The 20,279-nt window shown below is 31.3% G+C and overlaps 1 protein-coding gene across 1 annotated transcript; it reads left to right on the forward strand.

Moving 5' to 3' along the window:
• Positions 1-657: 657 nt before the first annotated feature.
• LOC134697756 (uncharacterized) lies at positions 658-16,721 on the forward strand. Its single transcript, XM_063560043.1, has 4 exons — positions 658-952; positions 2,029-2,169; positions 11,881-11,956; positions 15,020-16,721. Exons 1-4 carry the CDS (start codon positions 658-660, stop codon positions 16,719-16,721), a joined length of 2,214 nt encoding a protein of 737 aa, XP_063416113.1.
• The last annotated feature ends 3,558 nt before the right edge of the window (positions 16,722-20,279 follow it).

Genomic DNA, 20,279 nt, shown 5'->3' on the forward strand with positions numbered 1-20,279 from the left:
TCAATTCGTTTTCTTATTATAATAGACTCATTACTTTTTTAAAATAAGATAACTTTCATGGATACCAGTAGTTGAAGTCATAAAACTTTGCTCAGTGCTTGGAGCACAAAAGTCATGCTCGAAACATGAAATCAAGCAGTTTGATTGGTTGATTTTGTAGTATGACTACAAAAAACTGATTCGAAAGTTTTATAACCGCACGGCCAGATTTTTTGGTTTGTATATTACACATACGAAGATGTGTTATAAGATCCAATGAGACAACTCTCCACCCAAGTCACAATTTGTAAACCATTGTCTTGATAAAAACTTGACAAATTAATATGTACTTCGTTGAACATTTAAATTCGTGGTCTACATCCGACCACGAAATCCACGTAAACTGTTATGACAGCAGTTATAATAAATCAGTCAGCAATATGTGTTTGTATGCTTTTTTTTGGTATAGCAATTATTTTACTCGTTTCAGATTGTAACACTTTACAACTATCAACTCTGAATCAAGGAAGAAAAGATGCAGAAACAAACCGTGATGTGTATAAATACTATACAAAACTTAGCTATTTTGGGGTTTCTCATGTATCTGGAACTTTTTTTAAATTTCAAGTTAAGTCATGTAGGGCTGCAGTTGTTCTCTTGTCAGTTGCAAGTGATTTAATGTCTCCAGACTTCTACGAAATATTCTATGGAGGAGGAGGGAATCGCTGGACATATTTATCTCGAAACTATGGCAGGAACGAGGCAGCATTCAATACACCAAATCTATTAGACTGTAATGATAGGGTTTCACTGTGGCTGAGCTGGGAAAATGGTCAACTCCAAAGTGGAACTGGTTCGATCCTGGGACAGAATAGAATGATGAATTGGAATGATCCATATCCCTTACCCATTAAAGGCATAGGAATCATGTCGGCATATGGACATAATGCTACATGGATAATTCCCTCTGGAGGTAATTTAAGTCTAAACGATATCTATTCCAAACGAAATGATATATATGATTAGTCTAAACATATGTCGACTTTATGATAGACATTCTCTTTCAGATAATCGTTTATTATACAGGACTACAATCATAATATAGGTACATAATTTTTTTTTAATTAGCCCAAAAATGTAAGATCTGAAAATCTGCGTTAACAAGTTTGGGGTTTATTCCTCCGTGGTATATCGATTTGAAACCGCTTATGTGCGAGGAACGTTATAACTCGATTACCGAACGCTTTATTATTATATAACCAAGTTGGTAGAGTGTTTTATGCGCTGGACACATTGTTTGCAGAATTACCAAGATTTCTCAGATGCAGAGGTTTGAACCCCTCTGAGGGAAGAACAGATGAAGTATATTGTATTGAAATATTGAATTACTCGCAAGTAATATACTACCAATCAGTTTTCTGCATAAATCAAAACATAACAGTTGGATTTACTGAACGTTTATTTACAAGAAAAGTAAAAATATTTCAGTTGAGTTAAGTATTTTTATTCATTAACAGTAGGAAAACTGTCTTAGTACATTATGTTTAACAAAACTATTGTAATCGTAAGAATTTCTCAAATTATCATGGACGTCTATAACTTCAGAAGTTGTTCATTTTATGCAACTGCTTTTTCTTATCTTCTTTGTATAGAAACAGCACATGCTGTATGGTAGAAACTTCGACGATTTCTTCAAGACCTGCTTGAATTTCCTAAAAAAAAAAATCTGATATGACACTCAATAAAATCATTGAAATGAGGGGATCGATATTGTTTCTTTTTTAATGGTCTGGTTTGAATACATTGATAGCAGTGCCTATAGAGTTTTATATTATTTATTCGTTTAGCGTCAGGAATACAGTAAAGAGTTTTCAACAAATGCAGTTTACCTTATAATATAATTTTCCGTCAGTGTTTTGCTATCACAGAATCATTCAATGTTTTATATTTTAAATGAAAATTACAAAGCAAGAAACAAATACAATAGATCATATGACTTCTTACTTTAAAAGTGTAATAAACTTTTATTCAAATGTTTTGTATTTTCAGATATCCAAGACAACGGGAGATTCTGTGGATCCCCAGGACAAACTCTTACCAATGCGGGTGTTATTACATACGACCAATCACTCTTAAGTTGTACCTTAACATGTTTTACTTCTAATGTGTGTGCTAGTTTTGATTACAACAGTAAGCTACAGAAATGCCATATTGTAGATGAAAAGGAATTTCTTGCGAGCGCAAATGGCATTGACTCCGTAATGTTTACTAAATGTTTGACAATTTAGGAAAAAATATTTTCTGATAACAAGATGGTTTAAATGAAAACAAACTATATATAATACGATCGAGTTTAAAGATGTCTATACGATAATCAATTGAAAAGAGTATGATTATTTAATGAAATACACTAATAATTATTGGAATGCACAGGGTACTTAGTTCTTGTCCCAGAAATTTGTTATACAATATCGCCTTCATCCTTTCCCGTTCAAGCAAAACTACAAATAAAGTTACGTTCCTATATTACGACATAATTTCATAGTTTTAATTTCTAAAACCATTAAAACTAAACAAAAATATTATAAAACAACAAAGTAAGGATCTTAAAAACGTATAATTTGGAGTTGTTCAGTCTGGTTTTAACATTGCACTACAATTTTCATTCCGGTATTGATACATCACAAATAATTGATAGATTATTCGTAGAATATTTTAGACTTAAATAAGTACAATAACATACATACCGAACTCCAAGGATAATTTAAAAGCAAAGGCAAAATCAAACATCAAACACATCAAAAGAATGACAAACAACTGTCATTTGCTGACTTGGTACATGCATTTTCTTAAAAATAATTTAAACTAGATGTGTCAAAACTACACGAATGGTCCCGTCTCAAAAAATTGAAAAACTGCTATTTGAATAACAAATATGGACACAAACATGATGGTAGTCTCACACACCAAAATTCAGCCTATAGTTGTTAATGTCCGTGTCATTTTGGTCTCTTGTGGACAGCTGTCTCATTGGCAATCATACTACATCTTCATAAACTGAAGGCGTTTAGAAAAAAGTGTGTATAACTGTGATTTTCAACAATTTATCAATCCAAAGCCTGTAATTTGAACTAAAATTAGGGGAACGAAACCTTACTTAAACTTGATATATAACTCAGCATGGTTAACTCATACCAAAAATCAGCCCAATATCTAAAGGCGTTTAGAAAAAAAAGTCTATATAACTATGATTTTCAACAATTTATCAAAGTCCAAAGCCCTTAATTTTTGCAAAATTAATCGGAGCGGAACGAAAATAAACTTGATCTGTTACTCATCATGGTTAACTCACATACCATATATGAGCACAATATCTGAAGACATTTAGCAAAAAAACTCCGTATAACTATGATTTTCAACAATTTATCAAAGTCCAAAGCCCGTAATTTCAGCAAAAATTAGCGGAGCGGAACGAAACTTAAACTGACGGAATGACGGATTTACGGAATGACGGAATAACGGAATGACAGAATGACGGAATAACGGACAAGGGTAAAACTATATGGCACCGACAACTTCGTTGCAGGGCCATAAAAATGATAAATAAAAACTGGTTTGACAGCTAGCATGTTTTGTATTAATTTGTCATTTGCATTCATTCTATATTTTCTTATATCTATTTATTTTGAAGGAAAAATAACCCGTTAAAATGTGTTTGTCAAATACATTGTTTAACCTAATTCTATTCTGCTACGGACTTTTACATCGAGATAATTATATAAATAAGAACTAGTAATGTGTTTCATACATGTTTTGAGATATACCGATCCATTAATCTATAACTATCACGCACTCACTATCAAAGGGTATTTTGTCATAACAAAAGTGTTATAGGCCATTGTTAAATATTTTATTATTGAATCCGGAAAAGCTTAATGATGTACAAGGAAGAACTACATTTCAAATTTTTTATAATACCTTCCTCCTAATTGCATTTTCTTAATCTTTGTTCACGTATATTTCAAGCTTATTCATCACTTGATATTAAATGCACTTTTTGCTTTCATCTTAAAATTAATACAACAATTCAATGCATTTCGTTCCCGGTATGTTTAAATATAATTTTGTTTTTGTATCTTACAATGTGTTAATAGTACTTGAAGATAGAGTAATTCGTTTATGTGAATACGTTGAAAAATTTAAATGTTTTTAAATTTCAAATATGATATTCTTTAATTACAAAACTCAAATAGATAGTTCGAAAAAAAAATAGACAAAAAATTACCAAATAAATTTTAAAATTCGAACTTTCGAAAAGACCAACTGTCTCCATTCGAGTTGAAAAAAAGCTTAGTGTATGTGACATATTTACTGATTAGTTTTGTGCAATGGATAGATACCCAATGTCCTTTGTTTTTCTATTATGTACATAAAGGGCAGTTTTTCAGATTCTACGAAATTTTGCATACATTGAGAATTCGTTGAACTGCATCTGAATAAAGAAGAGAAAATGAAACATACATATAACTTTTTTATCTTTACTAATAATCATTAAAATGTTTATTAATCAATTTTCTTATTTATGTAAGGTGTATAATTTACGTAAAAAGCGGCGACAAAACAGTTTTGTCAAGTTAATTGCAAGCCCGGAAAAAACATAAATATTTTGTTTATGTTTTTGCTGTAATAATTATTCGATTTAATGATACGAACGTATTTTTGAAGCCGGTTGAAACAAAGACCCGTGTACTTGTATATGAATGATTGCATATATTACAAAAAATACTTAATCAAATCTATAGACGAAACGGTTAAGTTAAAAAACAAAATCGAACGTAATAAATCAACGGAACAAGTGAAAAATTACTGTCAGATTCCTGACTAAGTAGACATTTTTCGTGAAAATGGTGGGTTAAAGCAGATTTATAGATAGCTTAACCTCCCACTTGTATGAAAATTGTTTGTAGATCTGTTAAATTGATTATACTAGTAATCCTATATTATGACACTTCGTAAGTTCACATCGTTTGCATTCAACGTTTTTATATAAAGAATATTGTTTTTACTATCAATGATGAAAACAAAATATGGTTAAAAGATATAGGAAGATGTGGTATAAATGCCAGTGTATTGATGGTAAATCAAATGATATTCGATTAGAAAAGTTGAATGCAAACGATATGAACCTGCATAGTCTTACATTAAAGGAGGAGGTCAGATAGAAGCACATCAGTTGGACACAAATGTTCATCAACTGACCAAACTTGTTTATATAGTACCCGAAGAAATTTATCTCATTAATCAATAAAGTAATGAACATCGCTACTAAAATTGTGAATCTTTGACGTGATCGCTAAATTACCTGTATAAATATGTAAACGATTTGCCTTCTCAACACACTTTAAAGTAATCATTTGTAATGGATTTGCATAGCATGGTCATCTAATATTCTGAATGGAATGTTTACTTACATCATAAACATTGATTAACCCCATTGGCTAAATTTGTACATGTTCTATCAAATTCATACATAAACTAAAATATAACATTTTACTATACTCTAACCAACTTGTAAAGAAAATTCTCTTTACCACATACAGAATAAGACAATGCATCAATGATTGGGATCCAGCATTCTGAAAAATCATTTATCACAGACATGCAACATGACTATCTATTTATTTCAAACCAAAGTCAAAAATCAAAAAACCAGATGGCGGAATGTATAAATACCTAAAAATGTAAACATTCGTATGACCACTAAAAGAAACATAATAACACGAAGACATATAAAAAGATACCAAACTTCAACACATAAAAGGCATGACATTATGTAAAAGAAAACAAAGAAAAGAAAAACGGACTGGTTTATGTGACTTTTCACTAATTGTCAATTTTTGGTTTCGCAGCATTATCATACGATACCCTCTGCCAAATCATATGTTGTTAACATATCTCATTTGATCAGTTGATACGTTGTGCTCCTGCATATTCCCACTATACCGAAGCGACTTCATACACAGGATTGTGTTCCTAACCAAGAAATTGATTTTCTACAAAAATCTTGATTTTTATGTTGTATCTTTACCCTAAGCCCGGGGTTCTCCAAGCTAAGAGCAGATAACTGACACAAGTGAAGCTCTTGATGAATAACGCTGAATACGGAGTCTGCGCACGCCTACACTGCGAGATGACGTAATCTAGAAGAGACAGTTTCAAAGCCCGAATAATAGATGTCATTACAGTAAGATTGCATTACATCTTTATACAACCTAAGTCCAGGTCTGGTTCCTTCATGTTGAAATAGTCTTACCGGAGACGAACACCACATTATTTAATCGCCACAAAGTCAACTTTTTCTATTAAATAGAATAAAACAATGAATAATTGCTGTTTGAAAAAATTATAGTTCACATGGCTTAAAACACGTATTTCATCCAAAACTTATTAGTATACTTCTTATGGTTTCCTGTGTTTCTGGAAATTATATTTTGTACATGTTAATGCTTGGTGAACATTTATGAACCTACCGAATAAAAAAATGTTTTTCGGTAAAATGAATATGTTTATGAAACAAACCATTGCAAATAGTATTGATTTTGTTTAAATTTAATGTCTTCTTCACGTGCAAAACAATTACAATACAAGATTATGAACTTTATTTAACTATAATCCTTGAAGCTTTTACACTATATTGCTCGTTAATGGAAGGTTAAAACATACAACTCTTGTTCAGGAACTCAATATTTACATTGTGAAGACTTGCAATGTTTCCGTTAAATTATAATTATAACTGAAAGAAACATGTTAGTTCACTGAGCTGTGACGTCATTAAAAAGTCAATATAAACATACATGTATATTCAATTGCATGTCTCATTTTGAGTTTATCGGGTATATAAGTCTAAATTAGTCATAGAATATGACTTTGAAATGTTTGATTAGATGAATGTAAAATTGCCTTATAAACAATCGGACAAATTTAATTTTATAAATTTACTGTTTGCAAAAGTATGCTTTATTCGAAGTGATAAGGATTTTCTTGTCCCATACCTTGATCACCTTATTTGGCTTATATTTTTTTTTTAATTTTCGGTCCGCATTGATCTTATAGTTAACTAATTACATATTACGTGGCTCTGTACCTATTCATCCTGTCTTTTTTTTTCTGCTGGATTTTTTTTATTTTTTTTATTTTTGCATATATGCCTTTATGTGTTTCTTTCTTACATGTTTGTTTGTTTTATAGGAATTAAGATCATTATACAATGTTGACTGCTGTATCCCAATTTTTGACATTTTTTTATATTGTGTCAGTTTTGTTTTGTTCACAAATCGTTATGAATATAATGGAATTCTATGTGACTGTCATACAAGTGAGAGGTTAGCTTGTTAAAACAAACAGGTTTAATTCACCACTTTCTACATAAAATAATGTCAGGAGTATGACAGCTGTAATCTATTTGTTTGATATGTTTGAGTTATTGATTTTGCCATTCGTGTACGGATTTGTCGTCTTGAAATTTCTTCTTTGCAGTTCAGTATTTTTGTTATTCTAATTTCTCAAATGAACCACACACTTTAGAAAAATGACTTTTTACCTTTCCAAAAAGTGTTCTTGTTGGGTTTTTTTCATAAAACTATGCAATGTAACTTCGTCCTGTTTGTTGTATACTTCCTATCTAACCTAGTAATAGACATTTGCGGAAACTAGGTCTTTACCTAGGATTACACTTTAGACTTACGATTACAGGTGTGAAAAACAAAGGGTCATCTCAAAATGCAAAAACAAACCAACATTACATGAACAAAATAGCAGTTGGTGTCTTCCATATACATAAATAAAGATGTAAGCAACACGTTAAATTTCATGTGTCCGAAGCGCTTTTCTGGAATTACCATAAGGACCGCACAAAGCCGAATATTTTAAGACAAGGATTTATAAGCACAGAATGTGTAGATAGATATATGATATATATTATCAGCCGGGGAAATAAGCTTTCCCCGCGAAACAAGGTACTTTTAATGCAATGGTTAGTATACGAAAACCAGCAAAAAATTGTTCAGATGATTCTCTAATGCACGATTGCAACTTTGTACCCGCAACTGTTGCGTTGTCGATTTAAATAGATTGTGGTTTTTTTCAACAATTTCTTCTGGCCGGCTACACTTTTGATTTTTATATCACAAACATAATAATTCTCTTTACAACAAAATAAAAGAGAGAATGTATGTCTTAGCATAAACATGCTAACATGCTCCATGGTTTATTGCACCTTTCCTAAAACAAAGTATCTATCAACTGTAACGACAATTGCGATATGTTGTGTGTCTCATGTTAAATTTAATTCTAAAATAATGTAAGTTGTAACACATTGTTGCAAATATATTTGAAAAAAAAATCATTGTTCAACTGCAGAAAAACATCCCTATCGTTACATTGTTTTGGATCGACGGTTTATTTTTACACTTTGAGAAAGCCCAAGATTTAAATGCTACTTGTGAGTGTAATTGTAATCCTAATCGTAGGTGTATGACAGTTTTCCGCAAATGTCTAATAGAAACAGTCCATTTGAGTTATTTCCCATTGGTCGTATAATTATCATTCACAGATAATTGATTATACGTTATATTTCTATTATAAATACTGTGAACGCACTTTAATTCGTGGGTATCAATTTTCGTGGTTTGAGCAATATTTACATGTTCGTGATTTTTTAAATTCGTGGATTTTAGTTTTATAAAAACAAAATTGAAAAATTAACGCCTTTATAAACGAAGGTTACAAATAGTCTGGTTTGACGGAAATTGCAAAGTAAACATTGAATCGTATAAATCGTTGTGACAACACTAATTAAGGGCATACGATACAGTTTTGATCCTGTATTTACAAGTTCATGAAAATTTGCATATAGGTTATTTTTTGCCTGATTAAATCAAATATGTAATAAAAAATATACCTTCATGTGCTACTTTTTGAGTAAAATTAGGTCGAAATTTTGTTCATTTGCTCAAAATTCAGATTTGTGGCCGTAGTTTCTTTTTCGAAAGAAGGACATAACTCTTTTGTTATAAAAGATAAACACAAGTAATTTTTTGTTAAATAATCGGTTATTCCTATGTTTTATAAATATCCTTAAAAAATATGCAATTTTTTTATTCAGAAATAACTCATATTTATAAAATGTTCATGACTTGAGGAAAAAAACGTCATTTTTACTGCATGTTTATCAAAATTAAAAAAAATCCTCTATTTACAGTTTTATAGAATTTGGGTCACATAATCTCCCTGCAAAATGAAACAAAATGCCGTTTTGAAAAATAGGGGTCCATGAACTCGTTTTCAAATTAAATCAGTTTGAATGATAAAAATCAGTCGAAAAAGGCATCTTTTCCCGGTATATCACAGTTTGACGTCGCGGAAATAACAAATTACGTTAGCAACGTCATTGCCTTCTCTGTAACTGTATCGTATGCCTTTAACCCAAGATAAAGTGATTAACAGATTAAGGACCATCAAAGGTGTTAACTAGGCCATAAATATGTCACCTAAAGAAATCAGTATCATAAACACATGCTAAAAACATATCTCGTATTGTCAAATAATTCTAATCAAAATCAAGCCCAGCATGAAATTATTATTTCCCGTATGTACGAGAACTATGAGGATACAAAATGAACACTTTATCATACTAGCATTCCGGAAATCGGACTTTCATCGAAAACAAATATTTTCATGAGAATTGAAAGATTCAAAGTTGTACAGTTTAATTATTAATTATAAAGATTAAATGGGTATAATACTGCCTGCATGCAGTTGTAGATTCGAGGTTATTCAATATGTTCTCTAAAATATATCAGATCGTTCCATGTCTTGATTTGGACAATGGTTGTTTTATTTCGTTCGACACTTACATTCGTGGATAAAGGCATCCACGAAAACCACGAAAATTGGTACCCCACGAATAAAAGTACAGTCACAGTAAGACAATACGTGGAACAACAAACGTCAAAATAATTTAATTGCGTAGAACTTTTGGACTATTTTAAGTAAATCTCGGTCTATTTCTGTAATACTTTTGAGTTTTTTAACTTGTATGCTAGCATTGCCCATGTGAAATTTTAGAGTTGTTTGTATACACTTTTAACGACAAAAATATATGACGTATAAATTTTCTGACTTCACACAGTCACGCGAAATTGTTTCTTTTAAAATTGTTACACGATGATAACTGCTTTACCCATATTATGACTATTTTATTTATTATGTCTGTTTAGTGGACGCATCATTGTAAATATAACGGAATTCGATGATACTGTCGTACAAAGTGTGAGGTTAAGTGCTATTAGACCAGGTTTAATCCACCAATTTTAACATTTGAAAATGCCTGTATCAAGTCAAGAATATGTTGCTGTCCTTTCGTTTTTGATGTATTTGTCATTCGATTTTGCCATTTGATTAAGGACTTGATTTTCCTCTTCAGTTTAGTATTTTTGGGATTTTACTTTTCCAATAATAAAGTGCACGTCAGATAAATTTGAAAATGATAAAAATCGTGTCTTTATTACCCTATAAAAATTTTATGCTTCTTTTTGGTAATTTTATAAGTTTGTTAAAGCGTTGACTGTGCCTACATTTTTAAATTGAACCGCGGAAATACAAAATGTACTTCGGTCAACTATTTTTCATCTCAATGAATTTACAAAATAAAGCAAGTTAATTCATCAGAGTATTAAGTAAATGACAACAATGTTTTGGACAAAACACATATTGGAACAATAAATATTTGATGTTGTAATATGTTTTTCTCGACCGTAAAATTTAATTTGTTATATCAAATTGATGATTTGTTGTTACAGTATCAAATTGTATGATTGTCTCATAATAGTGATAAATTAAGAGATTGCATAACCTAATTTTGCGCATTTAGTGTATTAATTTATTTGTATTTGACGTTCAGTGATAAATATCAAATGCATATTCAAAACTCAATTGAAAAGTTTCATGTTTCAAAACCTACCCATTTCTCTTGATTTGAGGCAGGTTTTGGGACTAGTTCTTCTATTTTGGTATATCGGACCTGAGGTCTTAGAACGAACAAATATTAGGAGAAAAGGAGGCATATTTGAATAATTCATATTGCATATTTTCAATCAAACAAAACGAAGAGTTATATTTAGATATTAGTGTTTCTATGCATAAAGGAACAGAGATAAGAAAAAAATCTTTAACTTCTTTAAAAAAAGAAAGGATTTATTAAACATCCTGCAATTCATCATTGCATTTGTCTTGAATGAATTTTTTTCGAAATATATATTTGATTTGGATTTTTTCATAAAAAAAAAAGAAACATGCGCGATATTTTGAATGATTGTGGACTTTTTATTTCTGTTGAACACATCAAATGTGTTTAACCTAATCAGCTTTATTACGCTGTATATAAAGGTTAAGGATTTCAGATCATGAGCAATTCAAAAAAAACATTTTGGTCTATTTCTAGTTTTTAATCTATGTCTAAATAGAGAAGGGAAAAAACTCCGATCCATGCACAAATAATTTGACCTATCAAATTTCCTTTTTTGTTATATCAAATTAATAAATGGTTATATAAATAATCATTATCTTTTCTATCAAATTTATAATATGTTATATCAAGTTATCATACTATATTTCATCAAATTGAAAATATGTTATATCAAATAAATATTTTTTATATCAAATTAATAATTTGTAATATCAAATTAATAATTTGTTATATCAAATTAATGATATGTTATATCAAATTAATTATTTGTTATATCAAATTGTAAAAAGTAAATTATCATGGCTTTAAAAGGCTTCCATAGAAAATGCGTTTTCCGAAAATCAAAAACCTAATAAATTCATGTTAATCAATTCTAGATAATACTGACGGATGTTATCAGGTCACATTGTTAAATCACATGGTAGCTAACTTCCTGATTAAACAGATCTTCAGGTATACGTACACACTTTTTTCAATTAATATTATAACTTATTTTTTTGACTAATGTTATAACATCTAGCGATCTTAAAAAGTATACTAAGCTAGATATATGACTTTGTTTATTCCAAGGGTCAAGTACCCAAAGTAACAGAAAAACAGCAAATGTAAAGACAAACAACACACATTTTTGTTTGTACTCAAATGTAAATTTTGTGGTTTAGACACGGTCAAATATTTCAATTTCTTCTGTCGAACACTTATCTTGCTGTTACATCTAATACAACTTATCATCAAAATTATGTTATGAAATGTCCATATGCTTTTAAAACTGATTTGATCAACATTTTACACATTTCTAGTTTTACCTTCTTTGGTATGGTTAACAAACACCAAATTTAAATGTAGTTTAGCCATGGCGTTGTAAGTTTATTTTCGATTTATGAATTTGACTGCTCCTCCCTTATCTTTCGCCTCTCTTGTATTTTATTTCATTTGGGAAAAAAAACAATCAACAAAAAGGTGGACATATTCAATCTTCAAACAAATCTAAACTGACACTATGTCTTCCTTGTGAGACGTATATCGTAGGTGTTATGCAATAGCAATTACCTGTTTCAGATATTCGTGATGTTATCGATATCAGGCAAGGCTCCAAGGGATATATCGAACCCCTAATCATTACAACATCATGCAACCGATTTCAGTCAAGGTTTCAAATATTTCGCTATGTCACACAATAATCCTTTACTTGAAGTTGCAGTGTAAAATAGAGAGTAAACGAAATGGATTTTTTTGTATATAAAACATATATCTCAACCACTTTAATAGATTGAGTTAACAGGAATGTAATATTTAAAAACCAATTGATATTCTCTGTATAGCATATACCTAGCATATATGATTATTTCAGCGAATGTGTAACAGAAAGAAGTAGACTAGCCGTCAATTCACACCAAGGCTGATAACCAATGTCAGCCTTTTTGACGTCCCTTGGTCGGGTTGATATTTGGTTGTTACCCCGGGAGCGTTCGTGCATCGGAATTATATTATAAAAAGACGAATACATGCCCTCTTCCATATTGGGCTAGGTATCCAGAGACGTTATCAACATGATCAAGGGATGACACATTAGCGATTTAGTATTGACCTTTTTTATTTCAAATTCGATTTAATATCGAACAAGAGTATAAGTTAAAGTTCAACAAAAATCTGCTTGGTCAGATCAGCCCTAGTCTATTTGTTAAAATTTAGAACAACAATAATATTGTTTGATTTTGATTTTCAGAAGGGAGTACATGTAACATTTTGCAGTGTTCGAAAGAATTGCAATTATTTAAAATGTTTGGTCGACTTTATTTATAATCATAAAATCAAAATATTTACTACTTTTGTTAAATGCAAACATGACTATCTATATGTACATGCTTTGGTTTTGGTTTGTGACCCGGATTTGTCATAGTAAATAAATTCTATCGATTTATGAGTTTTGAACATCAGTATACTACTATTGCCTTTATTTGGCGTAAGTGTTGTTCAAGATTATGACATTTGCTTCTACATTAGACAACAGGTGGTCATATTGTTGTGGGCAGTTAATTTAAATTTAATATGATTGCTTTAATTAATCTAACGTTAAGTATATGAGACCAAAAGTAATGGTTACTGTTTAGACCAATTTTATTTGTGGCTTTGAGCTTTCTAAATGTATGTGCCTCTCATAAACAAAATTCTTTCTAAATGAAAATCACGTTCGTACTTGTATAAAAAGAATGTCTCTAATAAGATAGTTCAGGTTGTAACTTGGCGCTGAATAAAAACAGTTCCTCTTAGCCATTGAGTTTAATAGTGCAACATACATGACATTATATATCTTCTTTAAATAGATTTTGCGTTAAGGAAAACGTGTTTTTCACCCAAAAAAAATGGCATTCATTTGAGGATTTCTGTGCTAATCTTCTTGCTGACTTCAGAATTGATAAGAAATTTTAAACTGAAAGCATCCCTTTGAAAGTGTAACGGACGCCTCCTTAAATTAATTGATTTTTATTACATATCACAGACGACTGCTCATATCTTGTTTTTTTTTCTTTGAAACAATCCTTTGCTGCAGGTTCATTCTCGATTGTTTACACAACCGAATCTATATACTCTATGAACAAAACGAACGGTTTTGTCATTCATCTACTTCTGATTATAAGTGTTTTTGTGTTGCTTAGTATTATATTTTCTATCTAGTATTATGTTGAATTTAGTTTGTCTTTCGTCATTATTTTTTAATTGTATTGCCGTGGTATTGTCGTTTTTTTTTCGATAATTTTTTGTCTATTTCCTATCTTCTACCCATTCGTATTAAATATTTATTTTTGAGTCTTTTATATAACTGATAATGTTTTCATGGTAAGACCACACACTGTTCATCTTAATGGGACCCGAAATGAATATCAAATTGTTTTGCTGTTCAAGGTATGTGCAAAAATAACATGATTACTTTTCCAGCAATTGAATTTAAATACACTTATAATTTATAATACGGGAATATAAAATTGGGTATACTTAATTATAAAGACTAAAAAGAGTAAAATAGGAGTATCTTTTAGTTGATATTACAGTATTTTGAAGTACCACATCGCATGTTCGATCTTTGTCCAGTACAATGGCAATGATAATTTTGTTACGAAGACAATGTTTACTGGCTAAACTTTTTTTAATTTTAAATGTTGAAATATTGCTCGTGTTCGTTGGAAAAAAACCTAAAAGACGGCTTTTGTATTGGAAGAAAAGGGCGGTATTGGTTATGCGTGTTATTTCCCAAGTCATATTTTAAATGAATGTGATGATTTCAATTTGATTCAATAAAGTCCGTTCAAAAATTGAAAGACTAAGAGGCTTAGCACATAATCATCTAATTTTGCCGAAGTTAATTTTGAGTCATGCCTTCTTGTACGCATGGAACTAGTTTTATATTATTTTCTTCATTTGCAAAACGTTAAAGGAATGTGTATCTGACTCGCAACTAAATTGTTATCTTAATTATTGAAAAATACAGCTCTTAATTTATGCTATGTTTTATTTCAGAATGTCAAACCATTCGAAAAGTTGTAACATATGTGACGATAGACATATAACAAAACAAGCAACCCATTGGTGTTCAGAATGTGAACAAGCTTTTTGCAACGAATGCAAAGAATATCACGCATATTCAAGGTTATCCAAAAACCATACAACAATTTCGATGTCAGATTTTTTATCACTAGAGCCATCATTTTCCTCTATAACAAGTGTATGTGCTGAACATAATGACATTTATCAAATCTTTTGTCGTACCCATGATAAGCTTCTTTGCCATAATTGCTTAGCAAACCATGATGGGTGTAAGGGCATAGTTCCGCTGACTGAGATTACCAAAACTGTGAAATCATCATCCAATTTCCAAGAAACGCAACATGGTTTAACTGATATACATGAAAACATAACTAAAATTCAGGATGCGTTTCTATTGTCTTTAAAATCGATAAAAGAGGAAGAACTTATACTTTTGTCAGAGATTGGTACGACAAGGAAGAAAATAGATGACCATTTAGACAAGCTCGAACACGACCTCAGAAAAAAAGTTTCAGAAGAAGCAGCCAAATCACGCGCAGCCATTGAAGTATTGTTACAGAAACTTGATGATCGAAAATCGGAAATTACAAATCACTTGCAGCAAATGAAATATTTAGAAACTTACGCATCCAATTTTCAAACCTATCTTAGCCTCAGGCACCTTTCATCTGCTGTCGATTCTGCTGAATTATTTGTTAACTCGATGGCTAACGATGGAAGTTTAGAAATAAATACATTAATTTTGAATTTTGATAAAAAGATAAAGATAATAGTAAGCAATATACAGCAGTTCGGTATAGTACAGGTTCAGAAAAAGACGTTCAGCGTGCCACTTATACGACAGAAGGACAAACAAGCTCAGCTAGTCGGATTAGGACGACCACATGTTAAGTCGATAAATGACATTAAGCTTAGATTATTTAAAACGATTGAAACAACATGCCGAGCTATAAGAGGTTGTGAAATCCTTCCAAATGAGAACATGCTCTTTAGCAATTATACCCTGACAGGCCGCGTACTTGTTTTTGATTCTAATGGAAAACGTTTGTTCGATGACTTAATGAAACCTGATAGACCGTGTTTAGATATTACAGGTATGGGTGATAATTCGAAAGTAGCAATTACTTGTGGTTTCGTTCATGGTATAGAAATTGTAGATATTAGTAAATCTAAATTAAAACTACAAAAACGCATACCGACTAAAAACGGTTGCTTTGGAGTGGCATTTAATGATGATTCCTTATTTTGCTGTATTCACAAAGAGGGTATACAGAAAATTAATTTAGACAACTACAGTTTATCGCCCATTGTCAAATTTGATTTGACGTTCGGATACATCGCTGTAAACAACAACAAGATTTATTACACTGACCGCGACAAAAATACTGTTACGTGCTATGACATGCAAGGTCAATTATTGTGGAAATGTAAAGATGACACTTATTTGAAAGCCCCATGTAATATATCAGTCGATAACAACGAATTTGTATACGTTGTAAGCGAGGAAAAGAATAGTATTACAGTTTTGTCACCTGATGGACAGGATAAAAGAATGTTGTTGACAAATTCTGAAGGAGAAAACTTACCTCGTGCTTTACATTTTGACAGACTTAGAAATCGTCTACTTGTTGCTTTTGAAGAAGCAACAACATTTTTGTTTGACGTTTCGGTATAACAAAGAAAACGTTAAAACAAATAGCACTATCATGGACGAAGGGGTCGATCTGTTTAGTGTCTTTTGTGTGTTTTGTGTTTTGTTCTGTCGGACCACTCTTGCATATACAAAGAAGAGGTTTGGGGAGCTGAAAAACTTGTTTAAACCCGCTTGTCATTCTGTAGTGGTCATGTGTTTTTATTCATAGTATTACTTTTTTGTTTATTGCTGTGTACATACATCACATCGTTAATTAGTTATCTCGTTTGATTGCTTAACATTTTTATATCAAGGCTTTTTGTAACTTGTAATTGCTAGTAAATATAGGGTTTGGGATTTTCTAATTATTGTAGTACGTTGACAAATTGAAATCATTGAATATGTATGGCCTCATCGGTGGGTTAAATGAGAAACCCCTTGTTGAGTTTTCAAACGATCAAGTCCTTTCCTCGTTTGCATTTCTGTGTATTCATATGGTCAAAGCTACCATTATATTGCTCCTAAATGTTACGAAACTTAACGCGTTAGAGAGGTTTTGAATTATAGAATTGATTAAAATCTTAGAAAAATTTGATTATTTTCTTGATAGAGAGTTGCTGCTCACAAGGAAGCTATTAAACCAAGAGTTCCAATTGGTGAAGTTGAAGTTTTACAAACGCCATTACAAGTTGTTTGACGGTTATGGAATAACCGTTTCACAAATTATATCGGCTATGTTCCTTACGTCAATCCCTTTTCCTTTCATGAATGTGTCCTACCGATTTAGGCTATTTACCGGATTTGTTATAACATAAGCAACACGAAGGGTGCAACATGCGGAGCATGATCTGTTTAATCTTCCGGAGCACCTGAAATCACCCCTAGATGGGATTAGTGTTGTTTATTCTTTAGTTTTCTATGTTGTGTGTACTATTGTTTGTTTGTCTGTCTTTTTCATTTCTAGCCTTGGCGTTGTCGTTTTGTTTTCGATTTATGATATCTTTCGTCCCTCTTTTAAAAAAAATTGAAGGATTCTTTTTTCTTATTTCCTTTTAGAGCGTTCTGAATGAATTATGCTTCATATGAGTACCTAATCAAATCGGTCAGTAGGGTGCACAATAAGTATACATTGGATACCAACAGTCTGTTAAAATATCAATCTTCAAAACTCAACACATATGTTGTCGATCGAAAAAACAATCAGTTTGATAATATAATCCTCATTATATTTTCTGGTAGATTCAGTGTGGTTGTTCACAATATATGACCTATTGTAGCACAAAAACAAAAACAAATGTATTTATTTTTTATTTTTTATAGAAAAAAGCTCTATTAAATGAGTTGTAATGTAAAGCGTGGAAAAGTCAAAAGTCTTCATGCTTCTGCAAAAATGCAAAGAGTGTGATAGAAGATTGATTATTTATAAGCAGTAGATATTTCTATATTTTAAAATCCGTATCTGGTTAACATCACTAGTATAATATATATCATCACAATATTTTTGAAGCCCATCTTCATTTGTACAAAGAACAGTAGTCAGTTTTAGAAAGATCTTGAAACGAGCATTTTGATCACCTAGCTATGTATCGTTCTTTATCTTGAGTTGAGTGAAGTTTTAGTATCCAGTATGTACATTTTTTTCGTTTTTCTTTGATGTTCATACAAAAAGAAAGAGCAGAATTGTGATGTTGTAAAAGAATATGCAGGGTTATAACTTGTTTTATTTATTCCAAGCTCTGTTTTTAGACATTGCAAATAATTGTTTTCAAATAAAAAGACAATTATATCGTAAGCTTTATCTGCTGGAACCGCGTAATATCTCTCATGCAAACAGTATAAAACATCCACAACCTCCGGATTCTTGAAAGGGTTATTTACTCTTGTGCTCATAGTACATCGTAGTTTCTGAATGCGCTTCTGAATGACTTTGATCTATTTAGACAAAGTGTCCAGTTCTGGTTCGTCTTGTTCGCGCTTTACCAGTTTTCTTGCAACCTCAACTGCGTCCATCAAAACATGAAGTTCTTTTTCCAGTTGATGGGCTGGGGGATTTAATATTTTGATCCCTTGGCTAACAACTCATTAAGTTGGTTTAAGTCCTCTCTACATTGGTAACGATGCCAAGGGAGCCAGTAATAACATAATAATACAATTAAGGATATAATTACAAACACAATTATATATCTATATTATTAGTCTTGTAATGGTTATAAAATACATCAAATAACATCATTACAAACCTAATCTTGATTTATACAAAAAAATTCAAAATTCCCATGGGCGTTTTGCGTACAAGATGGCTCTTATAGTCCGAAAAAAAACTTCAAAGGGGCCATCAAATGTATATTACTGTTGTTTTTGGCTTCTTCATGCTTTAAAAAGTATAAAGCAGTTGAAAAAACTCTTTTGTTTACAACTTTAAACTTTATAGCTGCACTTACAAAATTACAATTTGGGAGCTTTCATGCAGTAAATCCCCCGCAAATAGTGAAATTGGCAGGATCGAATTAAATTCATATTTTTTAGAAACTTATCTGTGACGTCACGTTTTGGGGCGTTGATATTTTCGTGTGACCCACATCTTGTAGTTTTATTATGCTGTGTTTGTGTACTGATCTAAATAATTTTAGGTATTCGTTGTAATTCTGTAATTAACATGTCGTTTTGTTCTTTGATACTATTTATTTATGTTCTGATTGTTCTTGTATTTATTTGTACTGTATTCCTGTCATGTCATGTTGATATTGTAGCTGCTAAATTAACATTGCCATAAACTGCGAGATTTGGCAAGTCATTAATCCAGGTTCAACCCTCCATTTTTTCTTAAAATCTGCTAAACCAAGTCAGAAATCTGATATTTGTTTTCTAATAGTTCGTTTCTATGAATTTTGCAATGTCTTTTGTTTTTGTTGCATTTCAATGTTTATGTTGTTTGGTCGTTTTCCTCTTAAAACTGATGAGGTTTCCTCGGGTTTACTTTGTAACCAAGGATTTTTTTTCTTTCAATCAATATATGACTTTAAAACAGCGGTATACAACTGTTCCCTATCTTTACTAGATCTTATCACCAAGACATCATTTGTATGTATTAATCAATGTGAAGACAGCTTAAGCATTCAGGCATTTCAGCTCTCAACTTTTATGGTAACATTCTATATAAAGAACAAAAATGTAGTCATTTATTCATCCACGCTAACAAAACTTTCATATTATCAGGTATGAGATGTGCATGATTTCTTTCTATTTCATTTGGATACGATTTCGTGTCATTAGTGATTATTTAAACAAAATTATCAAACAATGTTTGTTTACTCATGCATCTTATGGTTACTTACACCCTGGTCACACAGAACCAACATCTATTCAGCTCCACGACATGAAAATCAGTCGAATCGCGGGTCATTTGTGATCGTCGTACGACAGTCGCACGATATTTTGAGCATTGTGGCGATGTCGTGTATCGTGGAACGAAAATTGGACATGCACCTTTTTTGTTCTACTATTTTTTATCGTGTTACTGTCTTGTAACTGTCTCGAGAGCATCTTACCACAGTCTTGCGACTGTTTTGCGATTAAAAACATTGTCGTGGGTACCAACAT

Source organism: Mytilus trossulus, chromosome 14, assembly GCF_036588685.1.
Source record: "Mytilus trossulus isolate FHL-02 chromosome 14, PNRI_Mtr1.1.1.hap1, whole genome shotgun sequence".
NCBI classification, from domain to species: Eukaryota; Metazoa; Mollusca; class Bivalvia; order Mytilida; family Mytilidae; genus Mytilus; species Mytilus trossulus.